Source organism: Hyla sarda, unplaced genomic scaffold (assembly GCF_029499605.1).
Source record: "Hyla sarda isolate aHylSar1 unplaced genomic scaffold, aHylSar1.hap1 scaffold_343, whole genome shotgun sequence".
NCBI classification, from domain to species: domain Eukaryota; kingdom Metazoa; phylum Chordata; class Amphibia; order Anura; family Hylidae; genus Hyla; species Hyla sarda.
In genome coordinates, this window is record NW_026610186.1 from 76,694 (window position 1) to 94,862 (window position 18,169).

The window sequence follows — 18,169 nt, forward strand, 5'->3', positions numbered from 1 at the left end:
GTGTGTGTGTGTGATACTGTGTGTTTGTGATACTGTGTGTGTGTGATACTGTGTGTGTGTGATACTGTGTGTGTGTGATACTGTGTGTGTGTGTGATACTGTGTGTGTCTGTGATAATGTGTGTGTGTGTGTGTTACTGTGTGTGTGATACTGTGTGTGTGTGTGATACTGTGTGTGTGATACTGTGTGTGTGTGTGTGTGATACTGTGTGTGTGTGATACTGTGTGTGTGTGTGATACTGTGTGTGTGTGATACTGTGTGATTCGTTGTGTAATACCCTGTGTGTGATACGTTGTGTAATACCCTGTGTGATACACTGTTACAATTATTGACTGAAACATTATGATATGTTAAGTTTTTACATTGTCTGATTCCGCTGTGTGTTCCGTTGTTACATTCCGCTGTGTGTTAGGTTGTTACATTCCGCTGTGTGTTACGTTGTTACATTCCGCTGTGTGTAAGGTTGTTACATTCCGCTGTGTGTTATGTTGTTACATTCCGCTGTGTGTTACGTTGTTACATTCCGCTGTGTGTTACGTTGTTACATTCCGCTGTGTGTTACGTTGTTACATTCCGCTGTGTGTTACGTTGTTACATTCCGCTGTGTGTTACGTTGTTACATTCCGCTGTGTGTTAAGTTGTTACATTCCGCTGTGTGTTATGTTGTTACATTCCGCTGTGTGTTACGTTGTTACATTCCGCTGTGTGTTAGGTTGTTACATTCCGCTGTGTGTTACGTTGTTACATTCCGCTGTGTGTTACGTTGTTACATTCCGCTGTGTGTTAGGTTGATACATTCCGCTGTGTGTTACGTTGTTACATTCCGCTGTGTGTTAGGTTGTTACATTCCGCTGTGTGTTACGTTGTTACATTCCGCTGTGTGTTACGTTGTTACATTCCGCTGTGTGTTAGGTTGTTACATTCCGCTGTGTGTTATGTTGTTACATTCCGCTGTGTGTTACGTTGTTACATTCCGCTGTGTGTTAGGTTGTTACATTCCGCTGTGTGTTACGTTGTTACATTCCGCTGTGTGTTACGTTGTTACATTCCGCTGTGTGTTAGGTTGTTACATTCCGCTGTGTGTTATGTTGTTACATTCCGCTGTGTGTTACGTTGTTACATTCCGCTGTGTGTTACGTTGTTACATTCCGCTGTGTGTTAGGTTGTTACATTCCGCTGTGTGTTACGTTGTTACATTCCGCTGTGTGTTACGTTGTTACATTCCGCTGTGTGTTACGTTGTTACATTCCGCTGTGTGTTAAGTTGTTACATTCCGCTGTGTGTTACGTTGTTACATTCCGCTGTGTGTTACGTTGTTACATTCCGCTGTGTGTTACGTTGTTACATTCCGCTGTGTGTTATGTTGTTACATTCCGCTGTGTGTTACGTTGTTACATTCCGCTGTGTGTTATGTTGTTACATTCCGCTGTGTGTTACGTTGTTACATTCCGCTGTGTTATGTTGTTACATTCCGCTGTGTGTTACGTTGTTACATTCCGCCGTGTGTTAGGTTGTTACATTCCGCTGTGTGTTAGGTTGTTACATTCCGCTGTGTGTTACGTTGTTACATTCCGCTGTGTGTTAGGTTGTTACATTCCGCTGTGTGTTACGTTGTTACATTCCGCTGTGTGTTAGGTTGTTACATTCCGCTGTGTGTTAGGTTGTTACATTCCGCTGTGTGTTACGTTGTTACATTCCGCTGTGTGTTACGTTGTTACATTCCGCTGTGTGTAAGGTTGTTACATTCCGCTGTGTGTTACGTTGTTACATTCCGCTGTGTGTAAGGTTGTTACATTCCGCTGTGTGTTACGTTGTTACATTCCGCTGTGTGTTACGTTGTTACATTCCGCTGTGTGTTACGTTGTTACATTCCGCTGTGTGTAAGGTTGTTACATTCCGCTGTGTGTTACGTTCTTGTACGTTGTTACATTCCGCTGTGTGTTACGTTGTTACATTCCGCTGTGTGTTACCTTGTTACATTCCGCTGTGTGTTACGTTGTTACATTCCGCTGTGTGTTATGTTGTTACATTCCCTGTGTGTTTTGTTCTTGTACGTTGTTACATTCCGCTGTGTGTTATGTTGTTACATTCCGCTGTGTGTTACGTTGTTACATTCCGCTGTGTGTTACGTTGTTACATTCCGCTGTGTGTTACGTTGTTACATTCCGCTATGTGTTACGTTGTTACATTCCGCTGAGTGTTACGTTGTTACATTCCGCTGTGTGTTACGTTGTTACATTCCGCTGTGTGTTACGTTGTTACATTCCGCTGTGTGTAAGGTTGTTACATTCCGCTGTGTGTTAGGTTGTTACATTCCGCTGTGTGTTACGTTGTTACATTCCGCTGTGTGTTAGGTTGTTACATTCCGCTGTGTCTTACGTTGTTACATTCCGCTGTGTGTTACGTTGTTACATTCCGCTGTGTGTTACGTTGTTACATTCCGCTGTGTGTTATGTTGTTACATTCCGCTGTGTGTTCCGTTGTTACATTCCGCCGTGTGTTACGTTGTTACATTCCGCTGTGTGTTACGTTGTTACATTCCGCTGTGTGTTACGTTGTTACATTCCGCTGTGTGTAAGGTTGTTACATTCCGCTGTGTGTTACGTTGTTACATTCCGCTGTGTGTTATGTTGTTACATTCCGCTGTGTGTTACGTTGTTACATTCCGCCGTGTGTTACGTTGTTACATTCCGCCGTGTCTTACGTTGTTACATTCCGCTGTGTCTTACGTTGTTACATTCCGCTGTGTGTTACGTTGTTACATTCCGCTGTGTGTTAGGTTGTTACATTCCGCTGTGTGTTAGGTTGTTACATTCCGCTGTGTGTTATGTTGTTACATTCCGCTGTGTGTTAGGTTGTTACATTCCGCCGTGTGTTACGTTGTTACATTCCGCTGTGTGTTACGTTGTTACATTCCGCTGTGTGTTACGTTGTTACATTCTGTTGTGTGTTACGTTGTTACATTCCGCCGTGTGTTACGTTGTTACATTCCGCCGTGTGTTACGTTGTTACATTCCGCCGTGTGTTACGTTGTTACATTCCGCCGTGTGTTACGTTGTTACATTCCGCTGTGTGTTATGTTGTTACATTCCGCTGTGTGTTACGTTGTTACATTCCGCTGTGTGTTACGTTGTTACATTCCGCTGTGTGTTACGTTGTTACATTCCGCTGTGTGGTACGTTGTTACATTCCGCTGTGTGTTACGTTGTTACATTCCGCTGTGTGTTACGTTGTTACATTCCGCTGTGTGTTATGTTGTTACATTCCGCTGTGTTAGGTTGTTACATTCCGCTGTGTGTTATGTTGTTACATTCCGCTGTGTGTTATGTTGTTACATTCCGCTGTGTGTTATGTTGTTACATTCCGCTGTGTGTTACGTTGTTACATTCCGCTGTGTGTTACGTTGTTACATTCCGCTGTGTGTTACGTTGTTACATTCCGCTGTGTGTTACGTTGTTACATTCCGCTGTGTGTTACGTTGTTACATTCCGCTGTGTGTTACGTTGTTACATTCCGCTGTGTGTTAGGTTGTTACATTCCGCTGTGTGTTACGTTGTTACATTCCGCTGTGTGTTACGTTGTTACATTCCGCTGTGTGTTACGTTGTTACATTCCGCTGTGTGTTAGGTTGTTACATTCCGCTGTGTGTTACGTTGTTACATTCCGCTGTGTGTTACGTTGTTACATTCCGCTGTGTGTTACGTTGTTACATTCCGCTGTGTGTTAGGTTGTTACATTCCGCTGTGTGTTACGTTGTTACATTCCGCTGTGTGTTAGGTTGTTACATTCCGCTGTGTGTTAGGTTGTTACATTCCGCTGTGTGTTAGGTTGTTACATTCCGCTGTGTGTTACGTTGTTACATTCCGCTGTGTGTTAGGTTGTTACATTCCGCTGTGTGTTAGGTTGTTACATTCCGCTGTGTGTTAGGTTGTTACATTCCGCTGTGTGTTACGTTGTTACATTCCGCTGTGTGTTACGTTGTTACATTCCGCTGTGTGTTACGTTGTTACATTCCGCTGTGTGTTACGTTGTTACATTCCGCTGTGTGTTACGTTGTTACATTCCGCTGTGTGTTACGTTGTTACATTCCGCTGTGTGTTAGGTTGTTACATTCCGCTGTGTGTTATGTTGTTACATTCCGCTGTGTTATGTTGTTACATTCCGCTGTGTGTTACGTTGTTACATTCCGCTGTGTGTTACGTTGTTACATTCCGCTGTGTGTTAGGTTGTTACGTTCCGCTGTGTGTTAGGTTGCTACATTCCGCTGTGTGTTACGTTGTTACATTCCGCTGTGTGTTAGGTTGTTACATTCCGCTGTGTGTTACGTTGTTACATTCCGCTGTGTGTTATGTTGTTACATTCCGCTGTGTGTTATGTTGTTACATTCCGCTTGTGTGTTAGGTTGTTACATTCCGCTGTGTGTTACGTTGTTACATTCCGCTGTGTGTTAGGTTGTTACATTCCGCTGTGTGTTAGGTTGCTACATTCCGCTGTGTGTTACGTTGTTACATTCCGCTGTGTGTTACGTTGTTACATTCCGCTGTGTGTAAGGTTGTTACATTCCGCTGTGTGTTATGTTGTTACATTCCGCTGTGTGTTACGTTGTTACATTCCGCTGTGTGTTACGTTGTTACATTCCGCTGTGTGTTACGTTGTTACATTCCGCTGTGTGTTACGTTGTTACATTCCCCTGTGTGTTAGGTTGTTACATTCCGCTGTGTGTTCCGTTGTTACATTCCGCTGTGTGTTACGTTGTTACATTCTGCTGTGTGTTACGTTGTTACATTCCGCTGTGTGTTACGTTGTTACATTCCGCTGTGTGTTACGTTGTTACATTCCCCTGTGTGTTAGGTTGTTACATTCCGCTGTGTGTTACGTTGTTACATTCCGCTGTGTGTTACGTTGTTACATTCCGCTGTGTGTTACGTTGTTACATTCCGCTGTGTGTTACGTTGTTACATTCCGCTGTGTGTTAGGTTGTTACATTCCGCTGTGTGTTACGTTGTTACATTCCGCTGTGTGTTACGTTGTTACATTCCGCTGTGTGTTACGTTGTTACATTCCGCTGTGTGTTAGGTTGTTACATTCCGCTGTGTGTTACGTTGTTACATTCCGCTGTGTGTTACGTTGTTACATTCCGCTGTGTGTTACGTTGTTACATTCCGCTGTGTGTTAGGTTGTTACATTCCGCTGTGTGTTACGTTGTTACATTCCGCTGTGTGTTACGTTGTTACATTCCGCTGTGTGTTAGGTTGTTACATTCCGCTGTGTGTTAGGTTGTTACATTCCGCTGTGTGTTACGTTGTTACATTCCGCTGTGTGTTAGGTTGTTACATTCCGCTGTGTGTTAGGTTGTTACATTCCGCTGTGTGTTACGTTGTTACATTCCGCTGTGTGTTACGTTGTTACATTCCGCTGTGTGTTACGTTGTTATGTTGCAGCCTGTGCTCGTTGTGTTCCAGGTCCAGCAGCAGACGTCATGCACAGAGACTCTCACCTTCAGTCGCCCCCCTCTGGCTGGACGCCCCTGGTCTTGGGTATTGGGGTGAGCTGGCTGCTCTACTACTGGACACAGATATGTAGGGTCAGTCTCATGGTTTCAGGGGTGTCTCTTGATTTCTCGAGTGTCTCTTTATTTCTGGGGTGTCTCTTTTTTTCTCGGTTGTCTCATGGTTTCTCAGGTGTCTCTTGGTTTCTGGGAAGTCTCTTGATTTTTTTGTGTCTCTTGATTTCTGGAAAGTCTCTTGATTTCTGGAAAGTCTCTTAATTTCTCAGGTGTCTCTTGGTTTCTGGGGAGTCTCTTGGTTTCTGGGGAGTCTCTTGGTTTCTGGGGAGTCTCTTGGTTTCTGGGGAGTCTCTTGGTTTCTGGGGTGTCTCTTGGTTTCTGGGGTGTCTCTTGGTTTCTGGGGTGTCTCTTGGTTTCTGGGGTGTCTCTTGGTTTCTGGAAAGTCTCTTGGTTTCTGGAAAGTCTCTTGGTTTCTGGAAAGTCTCTTGGTTTCTGGAAAGTCTCTTAATTTCTCAGGTGTCTTGATTTCTGGAGAGTCTCTTGATTTCTGGAGAGTCTCTTGGTTTCTGGGGTGTCTCTTGGTTTCTGGTGTGTCTCTTGGTTTCTGGGGAGTCTCTTGGTTTCTGGGGAGTCTCTTGGTTTCTGGGGAGTCTCTTGGTTTCTGGGGTGTCTCTTGGTTTCTGGAAAGTCTCTTGGTTTCTGCAAAGTCTCTTGGTTTCTGGAACGTCTCTTGGTTTCTGGAAAGTCTCTTAATTTCTCAGGTGTCTTGATTTCTGGAGAGTCTCTTGATTTCTGGAGAGTCTCTTGGTTTCTGGGGTGTCTCTTGGTTTCTGGTGTGTCTCTTGGTTTCTGGGGAGTCTCTTGGTTTCTGGGGAGTCTCTTGGTTTCTGGGGTGTCTCTTGGTTTCTGGAAAGTCTCTTGGTTTCTGGAAAGTCTCTTGGTTTCTGGAAAGTCTCTTAATTTCTCAGGTGTCTTGATTTCTGGAGAGTCTCTTGGTTTCTGGGGTGTCTCTTGGTTTCTGGGGTGTCTCTTGGTTTCTGGGGTGTCTCTTGGTTTCTGGGGTGTCTCTTGGTTTCTGGGGTGTCTCTTAGTTTCTGGGGAGTCTCTTGGTTTCTGGGGAGTCTCTTGGTTTCTGGGATGTCTCATGGTTTCTGGGGTGTCTCTTGGTTTCTGGGGAGTCTCTTGGTTTCTGGGGTGTCTCTTGGTTTCTGGGGTGTCTCTTGGTTTCTGGTGTGTCTCTTGGTTTCTGGGGAGTCTCTTGGTTTCTGGGGAGTCTCTTGGTTTCTGGGGAGTCTCTTGGTTTCTGGGGAGTCTCTTGGTTTCTGGGGAGTCTCTTGGTTTCTGGGGTGTCTCTTGGTTTCTGGAAAGTCTCTTGGTTTCTGGAAAGTCTCTTGGTTTCTGGAAAGTCTCTTGGTTTCTGGAAAGTCTCTTGGTTTCTGGAAAGTCTCTTAATTTCTCAGGTGTCTTGATTTCTGGAGAGTCTCTTGGTTTCTGGGGTGTCTCTTGGTTTCTGGGGTGTCTCTTGGTTTCTGGGGTGTCTCTTGGTTTCTGGAAAGTCTCTTGGTTTCTGGAAAGTCTCTTGGTTTCTGGAAAGTCTCTTGGTTTCTGGAACGTCTCTTGGTTTCTGGAAAGTCTCTTAATTTCTCAGGTGTCTTGATTTCTGGAGAGTCTCTTGATTTCTGGAGAGTCTCTTGGTTTCTGGGGTGTCTCTTGGTTTCTGGTGTGTCTCTTGGTTTCTGGGGAGTCTCTTGGTTTCTGGGGAGTCTCTTGGTTTCTGGGGTGTCTCTTGGTTTCTGGAAAGTCTCTTGGTTTCTGGAAAGTCTCTTAATTTCTCAGGTGTCTTGATTTCTGGAGAGTCTCTTGATTTCTGGAGAGTCTCTTGGTTTCTGGGGTGTCTCTTGGTTTCTGGTGTGTCTCTTGGTTTCTGGGGAGTCTCTTGGTTTCTGGGGAGTCTCTTGGTTTCTGGGGTGTCTCTTGGTTTCTGGAAAGTCTCTTGGTTTCTGGAAAGTCTCTTAATTTCTCAGGTGTCTTGATTTCTGGAGAGTCTCTTGGTTTCTGGGGTGTCTCTTGGTTTCTGGGGTGTCTCTTGGTTTCTGGGGTGTCTCTTGGTTTCTGGGGTGTCTCTTAGTTTCTGGGGAGTCTCTTGGTTTCTGGGGAGTCTCTTGGTTTCTGGGATGTCTCATGGTTTCTGGGGTGTCTCTTGGTTTCTGGGGAGTCTCTTGGTTTCTGGGGTGTCTCTTGGTTTCTGGGGTGTCTCTTGGTTTCTGGTGTGTCTCTTGGTTTCTGGGGAGTCTCTTGGTTTCTGGGGAGTCTCTTGGTTTCTGGGGAGTCTCTTGGTTTCTGGGGAGTCTCTTGGTTTCTGGGGAGTCTCTTGGTTTCTGGGGTGTCTCTTGGTTTCTGGAAAGTCTCTTGGTTTCTGGAAAGTCTCTTGGTTTCTGGAAAGTCTCTTGGTTTCTGGAAAGTCTCTTGGTTTCTGGAAAGTCTCTTAATTTCTCAGGTGTCTTGATTTCTGGAGAGTCTCTTGGTTTCTGGGGTGTCTCTTGGTTTCTGGGGTGTCTCTTGGTTTCTGGAAAGTCTCTTAATTTCTCAGGTGTCTTGATTTCTGGAGAGTCTCTTGGTTTCTGGGGTGTCTCTTGGTTTCTTGGGTGTCTCTTGGTTTCTTGGGTGTCTCTTAGTTTCTGGGGAGTCTCTTGGTTTCTGGGGAGTCTCATGGTTTCTGGGGTGTCTCTTGGTTTCTGGGGTGTCTCTTGGTTTCTGGGGAGTCTCTTGGTTTCTGGAGTGTCTCTTGGTTTCTGGGGAGTCTCTTGGTTTCTGGGGAGTCTCTTGGTTTCTGGGGTGTCTCTTGGTTTCTGGAGTGTCTCTTGGTTTCTGGGGAGTCTCTTGGTTTCTGGGGAGTCTCTTGGTTTCTGGGGAGTCTTTTGGTTTCTGGGGTGTCTCTTAGTTTCTGGGGAGTCTCTTGGTTTCTGGGGAGTCTCTTGGTTTCTGGGGAGTCTCTTGGTTTCTGGGGTGTCTCTTGGTTTTCGGGGTGTCTCTTGGTTTCTGGGGAGTCTCTTGGTTTCTGGGGAGTCTCTTGGTTTCTGGGGAGTCTTTTGGTTTCTGGGGAGTCTCTTGGTTTCTGGGGTGTCTCATGGTTTCTGGGGTGTCTCTTGGTTTCTGGGGAGTCTCTTGGTTTCTGGGGAGTCTCTTGGTTTCTGGGGTGTCTCTTGGTTTCTGGAAAGTCTCTTAATTTCTCAGGTGTCTTGATTTCTGGAGAGTCTCTTGGTTTCTGGGGTGTCTCTTGGTTTCTGGGGTGTCTCTTGGTTTCTGGGGTGTCTCTTGGTTTCTGGGGTGTCTCTTGGTTTCTGGGGTGTCTCTTGGTTTCTGGGGTGTCTCTTGGTTTCTGGGGAGTCTCTTGGTTTCTGGGGAGTCTTTTGGTTTCTGGGGTGTCTCTTGGTTTCTGGGGAGTCTCTTGGTTTCTGGGGAGTCTCTTGGTTTCTGGGGAGTCTCTTGGTTTCTGGGGTGTCTCTTGGTTTTCGGGGTGTCTCATGGTTTCTCGGGTGTCAATGACCCTGTGACTAATTCTTATTGGCCCTGACACTTCCTGACTGTCACCTTCTCTGTCTCCTTCGCTGTCACTAAGGACAAAGTCTCTGCCCCTCCCCCTCCCGACCTTTCCTCTATTTCTCACTTTCTTTTTCTCTTAAAGATTCACTGAATGTTCAGAAAAACAAGGAGACCCCGACCCTGCACTACAAGTACCAGATAAACCAGATCACGTGACCCCAAACAAATCAGCATAATAAACATTAGTCATGAGCGCGAGAAAGGAATAGAACGACCCCAGACTCCTCCGTCTCCTCTGTCCTCTCCAGACTCCTCCGTCTCCTCTGTCCTCTCCAGACTCCTCCGTCTCCTCTGTCCTCTCCAGACTCCTCCGTCTCCTCTGTCCTCTCCAGACTCCTCCGTCTCCTCTGTCCTCTCCAGACTCCTCCGTCTCCTCTGTCCTCTCCAGACTCCTCCGTCTCCTCTGTCCTCTCCAGACTCCTCCGTCTCCTCTGTCCTCTCCAGACTCCTCCGTCTCCTCTGTCCTCTCCAGACTCCTCCGTCTCCTCTGTCCTCTCCAGACTCCTCCGTCTCCTCTGTCCTCTCCAGACTCCTCCGTCTCCTCTGTCCTCTCCAGACTCCTCCGTCTCCTCTGTCCTCTCCAGACTCCTCCGTCTCCTCTGTCCTCTCCAGACTCCTCCGTCTCCTCTGTCCTCTCCAGACTCCTCCGTCTCCTCTGTCCTCTCCAGACTCCTCCGTCTCCTCTGTCCTCTCCAGACTCCTCCGTCTCCTCTGTCCTCTCCAGACTCCTCCGTCTCCTCTGTCCTCTCCAGACTCCTCCGTCTCCTCTGTCCTCTCCAGACTCCTCCGTCTCCTCTGTCCTCTCCAGACTCCTCCGTCTCCTCTGTCCTCTCCAGACTCCTCCGTCTCCTCTGTCCTCTCCAGACTCCTCCGTCTCCTCTGTCCTCTCCAGACTCCTCCGTCTCCTCTGTCCTCTCCAGACTCCTCCGTCTCCTCTGTCCTCTCCAGACTCCTCCGTCTCCTCTGTCCTCTCCAGACTCCTCCGTCTCCTCTGTCCTCTCCAGACTCCTTCGTCTCCTCTGTCCTCTCCAGACTCCTCTGTCTCCTCTGTCCTCTCCAGACTCCTCCGTCTCCTCTGTCCTCTCCAGACTCCTCCATCTCCTCTGTCCTCTCCAGACTCCTTCATCTCCTCTGTCCTCTCCAGACTCCTCCATCTCCTCTGTCCTCTCCAGACTCCTCCGATTCCTCTGCCCTCTCCAGACTCCTCCGTCTCCTCTGTCCTCTCCAGACTCCTCCGTCTCCTCTGTCCTCTCCAGACTCCTCCATCTCCTCTCCAGACTCCTCCATCTCCTCTCCAGACTCCTCCATCTCCTCTGTCCTCTCCAGACTCCTTCATCTCCTCTCCAGACTCCTCCATCTCCTCTGTCCTCTCCAGACTCCTCCGTCTCCTCTGTCCTCTCCAGACTCCTTCATCTCCTCTCCAGACTCCTCCATCTCCTCTGTCCTCTCCAGACTCCTCCGTCTCCTCTGTCCTCTCCAGACTCCTCCGTCTCCTCTGTCCTCTCCAGACTCCTCCGTCTCCTCTGTCCTCTCCAGACTCCTCCGTCTCCTCTGTCCTCTCCAGACTCCTCCGTCTCCTCTGTCCTCTCCAGACTCCTCCGTCTCCTCTGTCCTCTCCAGACTCCTCCGTCTCCTCTGTCCTCTCCAGACTCCTCCGTCTCCTCTGTCCTCTCCAGACTCCTCCGTCTCCTCTGTCCTCTCCAGACTCCTCCGTCTCCTCTGTCCTCTCCAGACTCCTCCGTCTCCTCTGTCCTCTCCAGACTCCTCCGTCTCCTCTGTCCTCTCCAGACTCCTCCGTCTCCTCTGTCCTCTCCAGACTCCTCCGTCTCCTCTGTCCTCTCCAGACTCCTCCGTCTCCTCTGTCCTCTCCAGACTCCTCCGTCTCCTCTGTCCTCTCCAGACTCCTCCGTCTCCTCTGTCCTCTCCAGACTCCTCCGTCTCCTCTGTCCTCTCCAGACTCCTCCGTCTCCTCTGTCCTCTCCAGACTCCTCCGTCTCCTCTGTCCTCTCCAGACTCCTCCGTCTCCTCTGTCCTCTCCAGACTCCTCCTTCTCCTCTGTCCTCTCCAGACTCCTCCGTCTCCTCTGTCCTCTCCAGACTCCTTCGTCTCCTTTGTCCTCTCCAGACTCCTTCGTCTCCTTTGTCCTCTCCATACTCCGTCTCCTCTGTCCTCTCCAGACTCCTCCATCTCCTCTGTCCTCTCCAGACTCCTCCGTCTCCTCTGTCCTCTCCAGACTCCTCCGTCTCCTTTGTCCTCTCCATACTCCGTCTCCTCTGTCCTCTCCAGACTCCGTCTCCTCTGTCCTCCTCCTCCAGGTCTTTCTGTATATGTTATTTAGTTATAAGTCTTCCTCTAGTATGGCCCATGACTTGTGCCCTTATTATTACTATTCCTTATATTCTTCATTGTTGGATTTCTGTCTCCCCTGTAGAGACCGCGCCTCGTGTGCTCCGGGCCCCTGCGCCAGTTCTTGGAGTCTCACTGCCCAGTAGTGATGGAGAAGTTCTGCCCAACCTTCTGGTGTTCTGGCGGGCGACTTCAGACTATTGTGAGGGTCATTCTGGCCTCCAAACCTCATGTCTCATACAGGAAGTAAGTGACCAAATCCGTATAATATACATGACCCTCTGGGCCCTCAGTATTAATATACATAACCCTCTGGGCCCTCAGTATTAATATACATGACCCTCTGGGCTCTCAGTATTAATATACATGACCCTCTGGGCCCTCAGTATTAATATACATGACCCTCTGGGCCCTCAGTATTAATATACATGACCCTCTGGGCCCTCAGTATTAATATACATGACCCTCTGGGCCCTCAGTATTAATATACATGACCCTCTGGGCCCTCAGTATTAATGTACATGAACCTCTGGGCTCTCAGTATTAATATACATGACCCTCTGGGCCCTCAGTATTAATGTACATGACCCTCTGGGCCCTCAGTATTAATATACATGACCCTCTGGGCCCTCAGTATTAATGTACATGAACCTCTGGGCCCTTAGTATTAATGTACAGGACCCTCTGGGCCCTCAGTATTAATGTACATGACCCTCTGGGCCCTCAGTATTAATATACATGACCCTCTGGGCCCTCAGTATTAATGTACATGAACCTCTGGGCCCTTAGTATTAATGTACAGGACCCTCTGGGCCCTCAGTATTAATATACATGACCCTCTGGCCCCTCAGTATTAATGTACATGACCCTCTGGGCCCTCAGTATTAATATACATGACCCTCTGGGCCCTCAGTATTAATATACATGACCCTCTGGCCCCTCAGTATTAATGTACATGACCCTCTGGGCCCTCAGTATTAATATACATGAACCTCTGGGCCCTCAGTATTAATATACATGAACCTCTGGGCCCTCAGTATTAATATACATGAACCTCTGGGCCCTCAGTATTAATATACATGACCCTCTGGGCTCTCAGTATTAATATACATGAACCTCTGGGCCCTCAGTATTAATATACATGAACCTCTGGGCCCTCAGTATTAATATACATGAACCTCTGGGCCATCAGTATTAATATACATGACCCTCTGGGCCCTCAGTATTAATATACATGAACCTCTGGGCCCTCAGTGGTAATATACATGACCCTCTGGGCTCTCAGTATTAATATACATGACCCTCTGGGCCCTCAGTATTAATATACATGAACCTCTGGGCCCTCAGTGTTAATATACATGACCCTCTGGGCTCTCAGTATTAATATACATGAACCTCTGGGCCCTCAGTATTAATATACATGACCCTCTGGGCCCTCAGTATTAATATACATGACCCTCTGGGCCCTCAGTATTAATATACATGAACCTCTGGGCCCTCAGTATTAATATACATGAACCTCTGGGCCCTCAGTATTAATATACATGACCCTCTGGGCCCTCAGTATTAATATACATGACCCTCTGGGCCCTCAGTATTAATATACATGACCGTCTGGGCCCTCAGTATTAATATACATGAACCTCTGGGCCCTCAGTATTAATATACATGAACCTCTGGGCCCTCAGTATTAATGTACATGACCCTCTGGGCCCTCAGTATTAATATACATGACCCTCTGGGCCCTCAGTATTAATGTACATGACCCTCTGGGCTCTCAGTATTAATATACATGACCCTCTGGGCCCTCAGTATTAATATACATGAACCTCTGGGCCCTCAGTATTAATATACATGACCCTCTGGGCCCTCAGTAGTAATATACATGAACCTCTTGGCCCTCAGTAGTAATATACATGAACCTCTGGGCCCTCAGTAGTAATATACATGAACCTCTGGGCCCTCAGTAGTAATATACATGAACCTCTGGGCCCTCAGTATTAATATACATGACCCTCTGGGCCCTCAGTATTAATATACATGACCCTCTGGGCCCTCAGTATTAATATACATGACCCTCTGGGCCCTCAGTATTAATGTACATGACCCTCTGGGCCCTCAGTATTAATATACATGACCCTCTGGGCTCTCAGTATTAATATACATGACCCTCTGGGCCCTCAGTATTAATGTACATGACCCTCTGGGCCCTCAGTATTAATATACATGACCCTCTGGGCCCTCAGTATTAATGTACATGACCCTCTGGGCCCTCAGTATTAATATACATGACCCTCTGGGCTCTCAGTATTAATATACATGACCCTCTGGGCCCTCAGTATTAATGTACATGACCCTCTGGGCCCTCAGTATTAATATACATGACCCTCTGGGCTCTCAGTATTAATATACATGACCCTCTGGGCTCTCAGTATTAATATACATGACCCTCTGGGCCCTCAGTATTAATGTACATGACCCTCTGGGCCCTCAGTATTAATATACATGACCCTCTGGGCCCTCAGTATTAATATACATGAACCTCTGGGCCCTCAGTAGTAATGTACCTGACCCTCTGGGCCCTCAGTATTAATGTACATGACCCTCTGGGCCCTCAGTATTAATGTACATGACCCTCTGGGCCCTCAGTATTAATATACATGACCCTCTGGGCCCTCAGTATTAATATACATGAACCTCTGGGCCCTCAGTATTAATATACATGACCCTCTGGGTCCTCAGTATTAATATGCATGACCCTCTGGGTTCTCAGTTTTAATATGCATGACCCTCTGGGCCCTCAGTATTAATATACATGACCCTCTGGGCCCTCAGTATTAATATACATGACCCTCTGGGCCCTCAGTATTAATATACATGACCCTCTGGGCCCTCAGTATTAATATACATGACCGTCTGGGCCCTCAGTATTAATATACATGACCCTCTGGGCTCTCAGTATTAATATACATGACCCTCTGGGCCCTCAGTATTAATATACATGACCCTCTGGGCTCTCAGTGTTAATGTACATGACCCTCTGGGCTCTCAGTATTAATGTACATGACCCTCTGGGCCCTCAGTATTAATATACATGAACCTCTGGGCCCTCAGTATTAATGTACATGAACCTCTGGGCCCTCAGTATTAAAATACATGACCCTCTGGGCCCTCAGTATTAATATACATGACCCTCTGGGCCCTCAGTATTAATATACAGGACCCTCTGGGCCCTCAGTATTAATATACATGACCCTCTGGGCCCTCAGTATTAATGTACATGACCCTCTGGGCCCTCAGTATTAATATACATGAACCTCTGGGCCCTCAGTATTAATATACATGACCCTCTGGGCTCTCAGTATTAATATACATGACCCTCTGGGCCCTCAGTATTAATGTACTTGACCCTCTGGGCCCTCAGTATTAATATACATGACCCTCTGGGCCCTCAGTATTAATATACATGAACCTCTGGGCCCTCAGTATTAATATACATGAACCTCTGGGCCCTCAGTATTAATATACATGACCCTCTGGGCTCTCAGTATTAATATACATGACCCTCTGGGCCCTCAGTATTAATATACATGACCCTCTGGGCCCTCAGTATTAATATACATGAACCTCTGGGCCCTCAGTATTAATATACATGACCCTCTGGGCCCTCAGTATTAATATACATGACCCTCTGGGCCCTCAGTATTAATATACATGACCCTCTGGGCCCTCAGTATTAATATACATGAACCTCTGGGCCCTCAGTATTAATATACATGACCCTCTGGGCTCTCAGTATTAATATACATGACCCTCTGGGCCCTCAGTATTACTGTACATGAACCTCTGGGCCCTCAGTATTAATATACATGACCCTCTGGGCCCTCAGTATTAATATGCATGACCCTCTGGGCCCTCAGTATTAATATACATGACCCTCTGGGCCCTCAGTAGTAATATACATGAACCTCTGGGCCCTCAGTAGTAATGTACCTGACCCTCTGGGCCCTCAGTATTAATGTACATGACCCTCTGGGCCCTCAGTATTAATGTACATGACCCTCTGGGCCCTCAGTATTAATATACATGACCCTCTGGCCCCTCAGTAGTAATATACATGAACCTCTGGGCCCTCAGTAGTAATATACATGACCCTCTGGGCCCTCAGTATTAATGTACATGACCCTCTGGGCCATCAGTATTAATATACATGACCCTCTGGGCCCTCAGTATTAATGTACATGACCCTCTGGGCCCTCAGTATTAATATACATGACCCTCTGGGCCATCAGTATTAATATACATGACCCTCTGGGCTCTCAGTATTAATATACATGACCCTCTGGGCCATCAGTATTAATATACATGACCCTCTGGGCCCTCAGTATTAATATACATGACCCTCTGGGCCCTCAGTATTAATATACATGACCCTCTGGGCCCTCAGTATTAATATACATGACCCTCTGGGCCCTCAGTATTAATATACATGACCGTCTGGGCCCTCAGTATTAATATACATGACCCTCTGGGCCCTCAGTATTATTATACATGACCCTCTGGGCCATCAGTATTAATATACATGACCCTCTGGGCTCTCAGTATTAAAATACATGACCCTCTGGGCCCTCAGTATTAATATACATGAACCTCTGGGCCCTCAGTATTAATATACATGACCCTCTGGGCTCTCAGTATTAATATACATGACCCTCTGGGCCCTCAGTATTAATGTACATGACCCTCTGGGCCCTCAGTATTAATGTACATGACCCTCTGGGCCCTCAGTATTAATATACATGACCCTCTGGGCCCTCAGTATTAATATACATGAACCTCTGGGCCCTCAGTATTAATATACATGAACCTCTGGGCCCTCAGTATTAATATACATGACCCTCTGGGCTCTCAGTATTAATATACATGACCCTCTGGGCTCTCAGTATTAATATACATGACCCTCTGGGCCCTCAGTATTAATATACATGACCCTCTGGGCCCTCAGTATTAATATACATGACCCTCTGGGCCCTCAGTATTAATATACATGAACCTCTGGGCCCTCAGTATTAATATACATGACCCTCTGGGCCCTCAGTATTAATATACATGACCCTCTGGGCCCTCAGTATTAATATACATGACCCTCTGGGCCCTCAGTATTAATATACATGAACCTCTGGGCCCTCAGTATTAATATACATGACCCTCTGGGCTCTCAGTATTAATATACATGACCCTCTGGGCCCTCAGTATTACTGTACATGAACCTCTGGGCCCTCAGTATTAATATACATGACCCTCTGGGCCCTCAGTATTAATATACATGACCCTCTGGGCCCTCAGTATTAATATACATGACCCTCTGGGCCCTCAGTAGTAATGTACCTGACCCTCTGGGCCCTCAGTATTAATGTACATGACCCTCTGGGCCCTCAGTATTAATATACATGACCCTCTGGGCCCTCAGTATTAATATACATGACCCTCTGGGCCCTCAGTATTAATATACATGACCCTCTGGGCCCTCAGTAGTAATATACATGAACCTCTGGGCCCTCAGTAGTAATGTACCTGACCCTCTGGGCCCTCAGTATTAATGTACATGACCCTCTGGGCCCTCAGTATTAATGTACATGACCCTCTGGGCCCTCAGTATTAATATACATGACCCTCTGGGCCCTCAGTAGTAATATACATGAACCTCTGGGCCCTCAGTAGTAATATACATGAACCTCTGGGCCCTCAGTAGTAATGTACCTGACCCTCTGGGCCCTCAGTATTAATGTACACGACCCTCTGGGCCCTCAATATTAATGTACATGACCCTCTGGGCCATCAGTATTAATATACATGACCCTCTGGGCCCTCAGTATTAATATACATGACCCTCTGGGCCATCAGTATTAATATACATGACCCTCTGGGCTCTCAGTATTAATATACATGACCCTCTGGGCCATCAGTATTAATATACATGACCCTCTGGGCCCTCAGTATTAATATACATGACCCTCTGGGCCCTCAGTATTAATATACATGACCCTCTGGGCCCTCAGTATTAATATACATGACCCTCTGGGCCCTCAGTATTAATATACATGACCGTCTGGGCCCTCAGTATTAATATACATGACCCTCTGGGCCCTCACTATTAATATACATGACCCTCTGGGCCATCAGTATTAATATACATGACCCTCTGGGCTCTCAGTATTAAAATACATGACCCTCTGGGCCCTCAGTAGTAATATACATGACCCTCTGGGCCCTCAGTAGTAATGTACCTGACCCTCTGGGCCCTCAGTATTAATGTACATGACCCTCTGGGCCCTCAGTATTAATGTACATGACCCTCTGGGCCCTCAGTATTAATATACATGACCCTCTGGGCCCTCAGTAGTAATATACATGAACCTCTGGGCCCTCAGTAGTAATATACATGAACCTCTGGGCCCTCAATATTAATGTACATGACCCTCTGGGCCATCAGTATTAATATACATGACCCTCTGGGCCCTCAGTATTAATATACATGACCCTCTGGGCCCTCAGTATTAATATACATGACCGTCTGGGCCCTCAGTATTAATATACATGACCCTCTGGGCCCTCAGTATTAATATACATGACCCTCTGGGCCATCAGTATTAATATACATGACCCTCTGGGCTCTCAGTATTAAAATACATGACCCTCTGGGCCCTCAGTATT

The 18,169-nt window shown here is 47.0% G+C and overlaps 1 protein-coding gene across 9 annotated transcripts in view; it reads left to right on the top strand.

Moving 5' to 3' along the window:
* Positions 1–18,169, top strand: part of LOC130330932 (phospholipase ABHD3-like) — a 92,293-nt gene that overhangs the window by 66,463 nt on the left and 7,661 nt on the right. For 4 of the 9 annotated variants that reach the window (XM_056553629.1, XM_056553626.1, XM_056553628.1 and 1 more), the window contains exons 2-3: positions 5,463–5,584; positions 11,541–11,701. In XM_056553629.1, coding sequence (XP_056409604.1) covers positions 5,480–5,584; positions 11,541–11,701 — 266 coding nt within the window. In that variant the 5' untranslated portion in view covers positions 5,463–5,479. Of the gene's footprint in view, positions 1–5,343; positions 5,585–8,975; positions 9,241–11,540; positions 11,702–18,169 lie in introns of those variants that run through there. The other 5 variants (XM_056553631.1, XM_056553632.1, XM_056553630.1 and 2 more) reach the window with 3 other exon arrangements.